Source organism: Fringilla coelebs (assembly GCF_963513975.1).
Source record: "Fringilla coelebs genome assembly, chromosome: 36".
In the NCBI taxonomy this organism is placed as follows: Eukaryota; Metazoa; Chordata; class Aves; order Passeriformes; family Fringillidae; genus Fringilla; species Fringilla coelebs.
Genome location: NC_140062.1, coordinates 490,087 through 503,670, shown reverse-complemented (window position 1 = coordinate 503,670; position 13,584 = coordinate 490,087). Strand labels below are relative to the sequence as shown.

General features: G+C 64.8%; 1 protein-coding gene across 1 annotated transcript in view; it reads left to right on the top strand.

Annotated features, from left to right (window-relative positions):
- Positions 1-13,584, top strand: part of LOC311164747 (myosin-binding protein C, fast-type-like) — a gene marked incomplete at both ends in the record, with an annotated part of 75,149 nt that overhangs the window by 13,980 nt on the left and 47,585 nt on the right. Inside the window, 7 exons of the mRNA XM_084224325.1 lie at positions 148-305; positions 2,860-3,027; positions 6,023-6,139; positions 7,379-7,456; positions 10,434-10,500; positions 12,553-12,829; positions 13,228-13,270. Of these exons, the coding sequence (XP_084080451.1) occupies positions 148-305; positions 2,860-3,027; positions 6,023-6,139; positions 7,379-7,456; positions 10,434-10,500; positions 12,553-12,829; positions 13,228-13,270 (908 nt within the window). The remainder of the gene's footprint in view (positions 1-147; positions 306-2,859; positions 3,028-6,022; positions 6,140-7,378; positions 7,457-10,433; positions 10,501-12,552; positions 12,830-13,227; positions 13,271-13,584) is intronic.

The following is a 13,584-nucleotide window of genomic DNA, read 5'->3' as shown; positions in this document are numbered from 1 at the left end:
TGTCCCCAATGTCCCCAATGTCCCCAACGCCCCCAATGTCCCCAATGTACCCAATGTCCCCAACGCCCCCAACGCCCCCAGTGTCCCCGATGTCCCCAATGCCCCCAATGTCCCCAATGTCCCCAATGTCCCCAACGCTGTCCCCAGAGACGCCGCTGACGCTGGCGGCGCAGCGCGAGGGCCCCGGCGAGGTGGAGATCATCCGGCTGCTCTGCCTGGGCGGGGCCCACCTGGACTTCCGGGCCCGCGACGGAGCCACGGCGCTGCACCGGGCGGTGTGCACGCGGCGCTACCCCGCCCTGCTGGTGAGGGCACACCTGGGCACACCTGGGCACACCTGGGGACACCTGGGCACACACAGGGACACACCTGGGCACACCTGGGCACACCTGGGCACAGCCACGGCGCTGCACCGGGCGGTGTGCACGCGGCGCTACCCCGCCCTGCTGGTGAGGGCACACCTGGGCACACCTGGGCACACCTGGGGACACCTGGGCACACACAGGGACACACCTGGGCACACCTGGGCACACCTGGGCACAGCCACGGCGCTGCACCGGGCGGTGTGCACGCGGCGCTACCCCGCCCTGCTGGTGAGGGCACACCTGGGCACACCTGGGCACACACCTGGGCACACCTGGGCACAGCTGGGGACAGCTGGGGATACACCTGGGCACACCTGGGCACAGCCACGGCGCTGCACCGGGCGGTGTGCACGCGGCGCTACCCCCGCCCTGCTGGTGAGGGCACACCTGGGCACACCTGGGCACACACCTGGGCACACCTGGGGACACACAGGGACACACAGGGACACACCTGGGCACACCTGGGCACAGCCACGGCGCTGCACCGGGCGGTGTGCACGCGGCGCTACCCCGCCCTGCTGGTGAGGGCACACCTGGGCACACCTGGGCACACACCTGGGGACAGCTGGGGACACACCTGGGCACACCTGGGGACAGCTGGGGACACACCTGGGCACACCTGGGCACAGCCACGGCGCTGCACCGGGCGGTGTGCACGCGGCGCTACCCCGCCCTGCTGGTGAGGGCACACCTGGGCACACCTGGGCACACACCTGGGCACACCTGGGGACACACAGGGACACACCTGGGCACACCTGGGCACAGCCACGGCGCTGCACCGGGCGGTGTGCACGCGGCGCTACCCCGCCCTGCTGGTGAGGGCACACCTGGGCACACCTGGGCACACCTGGGCACAGCTGGGCACACCTGGGCACACACCTGGGCACACCTGGGGACAGCTGGGGACACCTGGGCACAGCCACGGCGCTGCACCGGGCGGTGTGCACACGGCGCTACCCCGCCCTGCTGGTGAGGGCACACCTGGGCACACCTGGGCACACACCTGGGGACACCTGGGGTCACACAGGGACACACCTGGGCACACCTGGGGACAGCTGGGGATACACCTGGGCACACCTGGGCACAGCCACGGCGCTGCACCGGGCGGTGTGCACGCGGCGCTACCCCGCCCTGCTGGTGAGGGCACACCTGGGCACACCTGGGCACACCTGGGGACACACCTGGGCACACCTGGGGACACACAGGGACACACCTGGGGACAGCTGGGGACACACAGGGACAGACAGGGATACACCTGGGGACAGCTGGGCACACCTGGGGGCACCTGGGCACACACCTGGGCACACACCTGGGCACACCTGGGGACACACCTGGAGACAGCTGGGGACACCTGGGGACACACAGGGACACACCTGGGCACACCTGGGGACACCCAGGGACACAGAGGTGGCACCCGGGGGTGTCCCCAGATAAAGGGACAAGTGGGGGTGACACCCCTGGGTGTCATGGGGGGCGTCCCAAAGGTGTCTCAGGGGGTCCCAAGGGTGTCCCCAGGGGGTCCCAAGGGTGTCCCCAGGGGGTCCCAAGGGTGTCCCCGTGTCACCTACAGGCACTGCTGGACCCAGGAGTGTCCCCAGATAAAGGGGGTGGCACCCCTGGGTGCCGTGGGGGTCCAAAGGGTGCCATGGGGGGGGTCTGGGGATGTCCCCAGGGGGTCCCAAGGGTGTCCCCAGGGGGTCCCAAGGGTGTCCCCAGGGGGTCCCAAGGGTGTCACAGGGGGTCCCAAGGGTGTCCCCGCGTCACCCACAGGCGCTGCTGGACCTGGGGGCGTCCCCATATAAAGGGGGTGACACCCCTGGGTGCCATAGGGGTCCCAAGGGTGCCATGGGGGATCTGGGGATGTCACCAGGGGGTCCCAAGGGTGTCCCCAGAGCGTCCCAAAGGTGTCCCCAGGGGGTCCCAAGGGTGTCCCCGTGTCAGCTGCAGGAGCTGCTGGACCTGGGGGTGTCCCCAGATAAAGGGACAAGCAGGGGTGACACCCCCTGGGTGCCACGGGGGGGTCTGGGGATGTCACCAGAGGGTCCCAAGGGTGTCACAGGGGGTCCCAAAGGTGTCCCCAGGGAGTCCCAAGGGTGTCACAGGGGGTCCCAAGGGTGTCTCCAGGGGGTCCCAAGGGTGTCCCCGTGTCCCCCGCAGGCGCTGCTGGACCCAGGAGTGTCCCCAGATAAAGGGGGTGACACCCCTGGGTGCCGTGGGGGTCCCAAGGGTGCCACGGGGGGGTCTGGGGATGTCCCCAGGGGGTCCCAAGGGTGTCACAGGGGGTCCCAAGGGTGTCCCCGTGTCACCTGCAGGCCATGGGTGCCATGGGGCCTTCATGGGTGTCATGGGGGGGTCCCAAGGGTGCCACGGGGGGGGGGGTCTGGGGATGTCCCCAGGGGGTCCCAAGGGTGTCCCCAGGGGGTCCCAAGGGTGTCACAGGGGGTCCCAAGGGTGTCCCCAGGGGGTCCCAAGGGTGTCCCCGTGTCCCCCGCAGGCGCTGCTGGACCTGGGGGGGTCCCCGAACTACAAGGACCGGCGGGGCCTGACCCCCCTGTACCACACGGCCATGGTGGGGGGGGACCCGCGGTGCTGCGAGCTGCTGCTGTACAACCGGGCCCACATCGGCACGGCCGACGAGAACGGCTGGCAGGAGATACACCAGGTGACACCCGGGTCACTGTCACCTGTGTCACATTGTCACATTGTCACCCTGTCACTGTGTGACCCCATCATCCCATCACCATCCCATCCCCGTGTCACTGTGTCACTGTACAACCGGGCCCACATCGGCACGGCCGACGAGAACGGCTGGCAGGAGACACACCAGGTGACACCCGGGTCATTGTCACCTGTGTCACATTGTCACTGTGTCACATTGTCACCCTGTGACACCATCATCCTGTTATCCCATCATCCATCCCTGTGTCGCTGTGTCACTGTACAACCGGGCCCACATCGGCACGGCCGACGAGAACGGCTGGCAGGAGATCCACCAGGTGACACCTGGGTCATTGTCACCTGTGTCACATTGTCACCGTGTCACCCTGTGACACCATCATCCCATCACCATCCATCCCCGTGTCACTGTGTCATTGTGTCACCGTGTCACTGTGTCACTGTACAACCGGGCCCACATCGGCACGGCCGACGAGAACGGCTGGCAGGAGATCCACCAGGTGACACCCGGGTCATTGTCACCTGTGTCACTGTGTCACATTGTCACCGTGTCACATTGTCACTGTGTCACCCTGTTATCCCATCCATCACCGTGTCACAGTGTCACCATGTCACTGTACAACCGGGCCCACATTGGCACGGCCGACGAGAACGGCTGGCAGGAGATACACCAGGTGACACCCGGGTCATTGTCACCTGTGTCACATTGTCACCGTGTCACATTGTCACCCTGTGACCTCGTTATCCCATCATCATCCATCCCCGTGTCACTGTGTCACTGTACAACCGGGCCCACATCGGCACGGCCGACGAGAACGGCTGGCAGGAGATATACCAGGTGACACCCGGGTCATTGTCACCTGTGTCACATTGTCACTGTGTCACCCTGTGACCCCATCACCCCGTTATCCCATCACCATCCCATCACTGTGTCACCGTGTCACTGTACAACCGGGCCCACATCGGCACGGCCGACGAGAACGGCTGGCAGGAGATACACCAGGTGACACCCGGGGCACATTGTCACTGTGTCACATTGTCACCGTGTCACCCTGTCACTGTGTGACCCTGTTATCCCATCATCATCCATCCCTGTGTCACTGTGTCACTGTGTCACTGTGTCACCGTGTCACTGTACAACCGGGCCCACATCGGCACGGCCGACGAGAACGGCTGGCAGGAGATACACCAGGTGACAGCAGTGTCACTGTCACCTGTGTCCCATTGTCACTGTGTCACTGTGTGACCCTGTAACACCATCACCATCCATCACTGTGTCACTGTTTCACTGTGTCACTGTACAACCGGGCACACATCGGCACGGCCGACGAGAACGGCTGGCAGGAGATACACCAGGTGACACCCGGGTCATTGTCACCTGTGTCACATTGTCACTGTGTCACATTGTCACCTCATCATCCTGTTATCCCATCACCATCCCATCCCCGTGTCACCGTGTCACCGTGTCACTGTGTCACTGTACAACCGGGCCCACATCGGCACAGCCGACGAGAACGGCTGGCAGGAGATACACCAGGTGACACCTGTGTCATTGTCACCTGTGTCACATTGTCACCGTGTCACATTGTCACCCTGTCACCCTGTTATCCCATCACCATCCATCACTGTGTCACTGTGTCACCGTGTCACTGTACAACCGGGCCCACATCGGCACGGCCGACGAGAACGGCTGGCAGGAGATACACCAGGTGACACCTGTGTCACTGTCACCTGTGTCACTGTGTCACTGTGTCACTGTGTCACATCGGCACAGCCGACGAGAATGGCAGGCAGGAGATCCACCAGGTGACACCTGTGTCACATTGTCACCTGCCACCATGCCACCCTGTGACCCTGTGTCCCCATCACCCCATTATCCCATCACCATCCCATCCCTGTGTCACCATGTCACCGTGTCACAGCTTTATCCCGTTGTCACAGTGTCACCCGCCAGGTGACAGGGACAGTGCCACCCTGTCACCCTGTCACCCAACCCTGCTGTCACCATGTCACTATCACCATGTCACTGTGTCACCGTGTCACCATGCCAGTGGCAGATGTCACTCTGTCACTCTGCCACATCATGTCACTGGGTCTCCCCATCATCCCTGTCCCCAATGTCCCCAGTGTCCCCAAATCCCCCAAATGTCCCCAAATCCCACATGTCCCAAACATCCCCAGTGTCCCCAATGTCCCCAATGTCCCCAAGCCCCCAATCATTCCAATGCCCCCAATGTCCCCAATGTCCCCAATCCCTCCCAGCACCCTCAATCCCCCCAATGTCCCCAATCCCTCCCAATTCCCCAATGTCCCCAATGTCCCTAATCCCCCCAATCCTCTGATGTCCCCAATGTCCCCGATGTCCCCAATTCCCCCATTACCCCCAGTCCCCCAATGTCCCCAATCCCCCGATGTCCCCGATGTCCCCAATGTCCCCAATCCCCCGATATCCCCAGTGTCCCAAATGCCCCAATATCCCCAATGTCCCCAATCCCTCCCAGCACCCTCAATGTCCCCAGTGTCCCCAATCCCCCAATGTCCCCAATACACCCATGTCCCCAGTGTCCCTGATGTCCCCAATCCCCCCAATCCTCCGATGTCCCCAATTCCCCAATGTCCCCAATCCCTCCCAATCCCCCAATGTCCCCAATCCCCCAATGTCCCCAATCCCCCGATGTCCCCAATGTCCCCAATCCCCCCAATGTCCCTGATGTCCCCAATCCCCCTGATGTCCCAGTGTCCCCAATGTCCCCAATCCCTCCCAATCCCCCCAATCCCCCAATGTCCCCAATCCCCCCAATGTCCCTGATGTCCCCAATCCCCCTGATGTCCCCTGTGTCCCCAATGTCCCCAGTGTCCCTGATGTCCCCGATGTCCCCAATTCCCCCACTGCCCCCAATCCCCTGATGTCTCCAATCCCCCCAATGTCCCCAATCCCCCCGATGTCCCCGCTGTCCCCGCTGATGTCCCCGTGTCCCCAGGCGTGCCAGCACGGCCACTCGCAGCACTTGGAGCATTTGCTGTTCTACGGCGCCGAGGCGGCGGCACAGAACGCGTCCGGCAACACCGCGCTGCACATCTGCGCCCTCTACAACAAGGTGGCACCTTGGGGACATTGGGGACATTGGGGACATCGAGGGGATTGGGGACATTGGGGGGATTGGGGACATCGGGGGGATTGGGGACATCGGGGGGATTGGGGACATTGGGGACATTGGGGACACAGGGACATGGAACGCGTCCGGCAACACCGCGCTGCACATCTGCGCCCTCTACAACAAGGTGGCACCTTGGGGACATCGGGGACATTGGGGGGATTGGGGACATTGGGGACATCGGGGACATTGGGGACATCAGGGGGTTGGGGACATTTGGGACACAGGGACATGGAACGCGTCCGGCAACACCGCACTGCACATCTGCGCCCTCTACAACAAGGTGGCACCTTGGGGACACCTGGGGACATCGGGGACATTGGGGGGATTGGGGACATCGGGGACATTGGGGGGATTGGGGACATTGGGGACATCGGGGGGATTGGGGACATCAGGGGGATTGGGGACATTGGGGGGATTGGGGACATCGGGGACATTGGGGGATTGGGGACATTGGGGACATCGGGGGATTGGGGACATTGGGGGGATTGGGGACACGGGGGCGTCCGACGACACCACGCTGCACATCTGAGCCCTCTACAACAAGGTGGCACCTTGGGGCCACCTGGGGACATTGGGGACATTGGGGACATTGGCGACATCGGGGGGATTGGGGACATCGGGGGGATTGGGGACATTGGGGACATTGAGGGGATTTGGGACATTAGGGCGTTGGGGACATTGGGGACATCGGGGACATTGAGGGGATTTGGGACATCGGGGACATTAGGGGGATTGGGGACATTGTGGGGACATTGGGGGGACATTGGGGTCATCGGGGGTTGGGGACATTGGGGACATTATGGGGACGCTGAGGGCACTGGGGAAACGGGGGATTGGGGCCATTGGTGACACGTTGGTGCCACCTTGGTGACGCGCTGGTGCCACGTTGGTGACACTTTGGTGACACCCTGGTGACATTTGGTGCCATGTTGGTGACATTTGGTGCCATGTTGGTGACATTTGGCGCCATGTTGTTCACACTGGTGTCACGTTGGTGACATTTGGTGCAACCTTGGTGCCATTTGGTGACATTTGGTGCCGTTTGGCACCACCTTGGTGACACCTTAGTGACACTTGGTGACGTTGGTGGCCCTTGGTGACGTTGGTGGCCTTGGTGACGTTGGTGGCCCTTGGTGATGTTGGTGGCCCTTGGTGACGTTGGTGGCATTGTGTCCCCAGGAGAGCTGCGCCCGGATCCTCCTGTACCGAGGGGCCAACAAGGAGGTGAAGAACAACAGCGGGCAGACGCCGTTCCAGGTGACACTGGGGACATCCGTGGGGACACTGGGGACATCCATGGGGACATGGGGACATCCGTGGGGACATGGGGACATGGGGACACTGCGGGCAGACGCTCTTCCAGGTGACACTGGGGACACTGGGGACATCCATGGGGACATGGGGACATGGGGATATCCATGGGGACACTGGGGACATGGGGACATCCATGGGGACAGTGGGGACATCCATGGGGACATGGGGACACTGGGGACATCCATGGGGACATGGGGACACTGGGGACACTGGGGGCAGATGCCATTCCAGGTGACACTGGGGACACTGGGGACATCCATGGGGACACTGGGGGCAGACGCCATTCCAGGTGACACTGGGGACACTGGGGACACTGGGGACATCCGTGGGGACATGGGGACACTGGGGACACTGGGGGCAGACACCATTCCAGGTGACACTGGGGACAATGGGGACATCCATGGGGACATCCATGGGGACATTGGGGACATGGGGACACTGGGGGCAGACGCCCTTCCAGGTGACACTGGGGACATGGGGACATCCATGGGGACATGGGGACATGGGGACATCCATGGGGACATGGGGACATCCATGGGGACATGGGGACATCAATGGGGACACTGGGGGCAGACGCCCTTCCAGGTGACACTGGGGACATCCATGGGAACATGGGGACACCCCCTGGGGACACTGGGGACATGGGGACATCCATGGGGACATCCATGGGGACACTGGGGACATCCATGGGGACACTGGGGTCATGGGGACACTGGGGTCATTGGGGACATCCATGGGACATGGGGACACTGGGGACATCCATGGGGACATTGGGGACATGGGGACACTGGGGACGTCCGTGGGGACACTGGGGACATGGGGACATCCGTGGGGACACTGGGGACATCCATGGGGACACGGGGACACTGGGGACAGACGCCATTCCAGGTGACACAGGACATGGGGACACTGGGGACATGGGGACATGGGGACACTGGGGACACTGGGGACACTGGGGGCAGACGCCCTTCCAGGTGACACTGGGGACATGGGGACACTGGGGACATCCATGGGGACATCCATGGGGACATGGGGACCCACCCTGAGGACACACCCTGGGGACACTGGGGACACACCCTGCTCCCGGTGACACTGGGGACATTGGGGACACACCCTGGGGACACTGGGGACACACCCTGGGGACACTGGGGACATTGGGGACACTGTGCAGGGGGTGACCCCCATGTGAGTGTCCTCTCTCTGTCCCTTGGTCCCCTTTGTCCCCATCCCTGTCCCCTCTGTCCCTGCTGTCCCCTCACTGTCCCCTCTGTCCCCACTGTTCCCTCTGTCCCCTCTGTCCCCTCACTGTCCCCTCTCCCCTCTGTCCCCTGTCCCCTCTGTCCCCTCCTGTCCCCTGTCCCCTGTCCCCTGTCCCTGTCCCCCCTGTCCCTGTCCCTGTCCCTGTCCCTGTCCCCTGTCCCTGTCCCTGTCCCTGTCCCCTGTCCCCTGTCCCCTCTGTCCCCTGTCCCTGTCCCTGTCCCTGTCCCCTGTCCCCTGTCCCCTCTGTCCCTGTCCCTGTCCCCTGTCCCTGTCCCTGTCCCCCTGTCCCTGTCCCCTGTCGCCTCTGTCCCTGTCCCTCTCCCCTGTCCCTGTCCCCTGTCCCTGTCCCCTGTCCCTGTCCCCTTCCCTGTCCCTGTCCCTGTCCCCCTGTCCCTGTCCCTGTCCCTGTCCCCTGTCCCCTGTCCCCTCTGTCCCCTGTCCCTGTCCCTGTCCCTGTCCCTGTCCCTGTCCCTGTCCCCTCTGTCCCTGTCCCTGTCCCTGTCCCTGTCCCCTCTGTCCCTGTCCCTCTCCCCTGTCCCTGTCCCTGTCCCCTGTCCCTGTCCCCTGTCCCTGTCCCCTTCCCTGTCCCTGTCCCTGTCCCGCTGTCCCTGTCCCTGTCCCTGTCCCTGTCCCTGTCCCCTGTCCCCTGTCCCCTCTGTCCCCTGTCCCTGTCCCTGTCCCTGTCCCTGTCCCTGTCCCCTCTGTCCCTGTCCCTGTCCCCTGTCCCTGTCCCTGTCCCCCTGTCCCTGTCCCTGTCCCCTGTCCCTGTCCCTGTCCCTGTCCCTGTCCCCTGTCCCCTCTGTCCCTGTCCCTGTCCCCTGTCCCTGTCCCTGTCCCCCTGTCCCTGTCCCTGTCCCCTGTCCCTGTCCCCTTCCCTGTCCCTGTCCCTGTCCCTGTCCCCCTGTCCCTGTCCCCTCTGTCCCTGTCCCTGTCCCCTGTCCCTGTCCCTGTCCCCCTGTCCCTGTCCCTGTCCCTGTCCCCTGTCCCTGTCCCTGTCCCTGTCCCCTGTCCCCTGTCCCCTCTATCCCTGTCCCTGTCCCTGTCCCTGTCCCTGTCCCCTCTGTCCCTGTCCCTGTCCCCTCTGTCCCTGTCCCCTGTCCCCTGTCCCTGTCCCTGTCCCTGCTGTCCCCTGTCCCCTGTCCCTGTCCCCTCTGTCCCTGTCCCTGTCCCTGTCCCCTGTCCCCTGTCCCTGTCCCTGTCCCCTGTCCCTGTCCCTGTCCCTGTCCCTGTCCCTGTCCCTGTCCCTGTCCCCTGTCCCTGTCCCTGTCCCTGTCCCTGTCCCCTCTGTCCCTGTCCCTGTCCCTGTCCCTGTCCCCCTGTCCCTGTCCCCTGTCCCCTCACTGTCCCTGTCCCTGTCCCTGTCCCCCCTGTCCCCTGTCCCTGTCCCTGTCCCTGTCCCTGTCCCTGTCCCCTGTCCCTGTCCCTGTCCCTGTCCCTGTCCCCTGTCCCCTGTCCCTGTCCCTGTCCCCTGTCCCCTGTCCCTGTCCCTGTCCCTGTCCCTGTCCCTGTCCCCTGTCCCTGTCCCCTGTCCCTGTCCCTGTCCCTGTCCCTGTCCCCTGTCCCTGTCCCCTCTGTCCCCTGTCCCTGACCCTGTCCCTGTCCCTGTCCCCTGTCCCTGTCCCTGTCCCCTCTGTCCCTGTCCCTGTCCCTGTCCCCACAGGTGGCCGTCATCGCCGGGAACTTCGAGCTGGGGGAGCTCATCAAGAACCACCGGGACAGCGACGTGGGTGAGCTGGGGACACCTTTGGGGACATTGGGGACATTGGGGACATCATTGGGGACATTGGGGACATCCTTTGGGACACTGGGGACACTGGGGACACTGCTGGGGACACTGGGGACACTGGGGACACCACCGGGACAGCGACGTGGGTGAGCCCTGGGGACACCTTTGGGGACATTGGGGACACTGCTGGGGACATTGGGGACATTGGGGACAGTGGGGACATCATTGGGGACACCACCGGGGACACTGGGGACACCACCGGGACAGCGACGTGGGTGAGCTGGGGACAGTGGGGACATTGGGGACATTGGGGACATCATTGGGGACACTGGGGACATCACTGGGGACACTGGGGACACCACCGGGACAGCGACGTGGGTGAGCTGGGGACACCTTTGGGGACACTGGGGACATCATTGGGGACATCATTGGGGACACTGGGGACATCATTGGGGACAATGGGGACACCACCGGGACAGCGACGTGGGTGAGCCCTGGGGACACCTTTGGGGACACTGGGGACAGTGGGGACACTGGGGACATCACTGGGGACATTGGGGACATCATTGGGGACACTGGGGACATCACTGGGGACACTGGGGACACTGGGGACACTGCTGGGGACACTGGGGACACCACCGGGACAGCGACGTGGGTGAGCCCTGGGGACAGTGGGGACATTGGGGACACTGCTGGGGACACTGGGGACATCATTGGGGACACTGGGGACATCATTGGGGACACCACTGGGACAGCGACGTGGGTGAGCTGGGGACATTGGGGACAGTGGGGACACTGCTGGGGACACTGGGGACATCATTGGGGACACTGGGGACATTGGGGACATCATTGGGGACATTGGGGACACTGGGGACAGGGGGTGGATAGGGAGGAACCTGGGGGGTCCTGCCCTTCCTCCCCCAAAATCCCCCCAAAATCCCCCGAAACCGCCCCAAATCCCCCCCAAATCCCCCCAGACCCCCCAACCCCCCCCACATCCCCCCCAAATCTCCCCCTGACCCCCCAAATCCCCCAAAATCCCCCCAAATCCCCCCCTGACCCCCCAAATCCCCCCTGACCCCCCAAATCCCCCCCAAATCCCCCCCTTACCCCCTGAATCCCCCCCAGTTCCCTTCCAGGAGAGCCCCCAAAACTCCCCCTGACCCCCCAAATCCCCCCCTGACCCCCCAAATCCCCCCTGACCCCCCGAATCCCCCCCAGTTCCCTTCCAGGAGAGCCCCCAGTTCCCCAAATCCCCCCTCAAACCCCCCCTGACCCCCCCAAACCCCCCCTGACCCCCCAAATCCCCCCCGAATCCCCCCCAGTTCCCTTCCAGGAGAGCCCCCAGTTCCCAAATCCCCCCCAAATCCCCCCCAGACCCCCCAGACCCCCCCTGACCCCCCAATTTCCCCCCGAATCCCCCCCAGTTCCCTTCCAGGAGAGACCCCAGACCCCCCAGACCCCCCAAATCCCCCCCTGACCCCCCAATTTCCCCCCGAATCCCCCCCAGTTCCCTTCCAGGAGAGCCCCCAGTTCCCAAACCCCCCTCAAACCCCCCCAAATCCCCCTCAAATCCCCCTCTGACCCCCCAAATCCCCCCCTGACCCCCCAAATCCCCCCCAGACCCCCCCAGACCCCCCCTGACCCCCCAAATCCCCCCCGAATCCCCCCCAGTTCCCTTCCAGGAGAGCCCCCAGTTCCCAAACCCCCTCTCAAACCCCCCCAGACCCCCCCTGACCCCCCAATTTCCCCCCGAATCCCCCCCAGTTCCCTTCCAGGAGAGCCCCCAGTTCCCAAATCTCCCCCAAATCCTCCCCAAACCCCCCCTGACCCCCCAATTTCCCCCCGAATCCCCCCCAGTTCCCTTCCAGGAGAGCCCCCAGTTCCCAAACCCCCCCTCAAACCCCCCAGACCCCCCCAAATCCCCCCCAGACCCCCCCAGACCCCCCCTGACCCCCCGAATCCCCCCCAGTTCCCTTCCAGGAGAGCCCCCAGACCCCCCAGACCCCCCAGACCCCCCCTGACCCCCCAATTTCCCCCGAATCCCCCCCAGTTCCCTTCCAGGAGAGCCCCCAGTTCGCCGGCCGCCGCCGGGAGGGGCTCCGGGCCCTGCCCCTCCCCCCCCAGCGCCTCCTCCGGGCCAACAGCGACACCGGGGGGGGGGCCCTGCCCGAGTGGGTCCTGCGGGGTCCCCCCGGAGCCCCCCCGGCCCCCCGGCCCCCCTCGGGGACCCTGCGCAGCTCCAGCTCCCCCCGGGGGGCTCGGGCCCGATCCCCCTCCCGGGGGCGGCACCCGGAGGAGCCCCGCAGGCAGCCCCGGGGCCGGCCCAGGTACGGGGAGGGGATTTGGGGGGGTCTGGGGGGGATTTGGGGGGATTTGAGGGGGATTTTGGGGGGTTTGGGGGGGTTTGAGGGGGATTTGGGGGGGATTTGGGGGGCTGGGACCCCCAGGGTTGGCACCCGGAGGAGCCCCGGGGCAGGCCCAGGTACGGGGAGGGGGATTTGGGGGTCTGGGATGGATTTGAGGGGTCTGGAGTGGATTTTGGGGGGGTTCAGAGTGGATTTGGGGGGGTTTGAGGGGGATTTGGGGGGTCTGGGAGGGATTTGGGGGGGTCTAGAGTGGATTTGGGGGGTCTAGAGTGGATTTGGGGAGGATTTGGGGGGATTTGAGGGGGATTTGGGGGGCTTTGGGGGGTTTTGGGGGGTTTTGGGGGGTTTTGGGGGGTGAGACCCTCGGAAAAGGCACCCGGAGGAGCCCCGGGGCAGGCCCAGGTACGGGGAGGGGATTTGGGGGGGATTTGGGGGGGATTTGGGGGGTCTGGGGGGATTTGGGGGGATTTGGGGAGGATTTGGGGGGTGAGACCCCCGGAGGAGCCCCGCAGGCAGCCCCGGGGCCGGCCCAGGTACCGGATTGGGGGGTCTGGGGGGTCTGGGGGGGATTTGGGGGGGTTTGGGGGGATTTGGGAGGATTTGGGGGGGATTTGGGGGGGTTTGGGGGGTCTGGAGGGGATTTGGGGGGATTTGAGGGGGTTTTGGGGGGGTTTGGGGGTGAGACCCCCGGAGGAGCCCGCAGGCAGCCCCGGGGC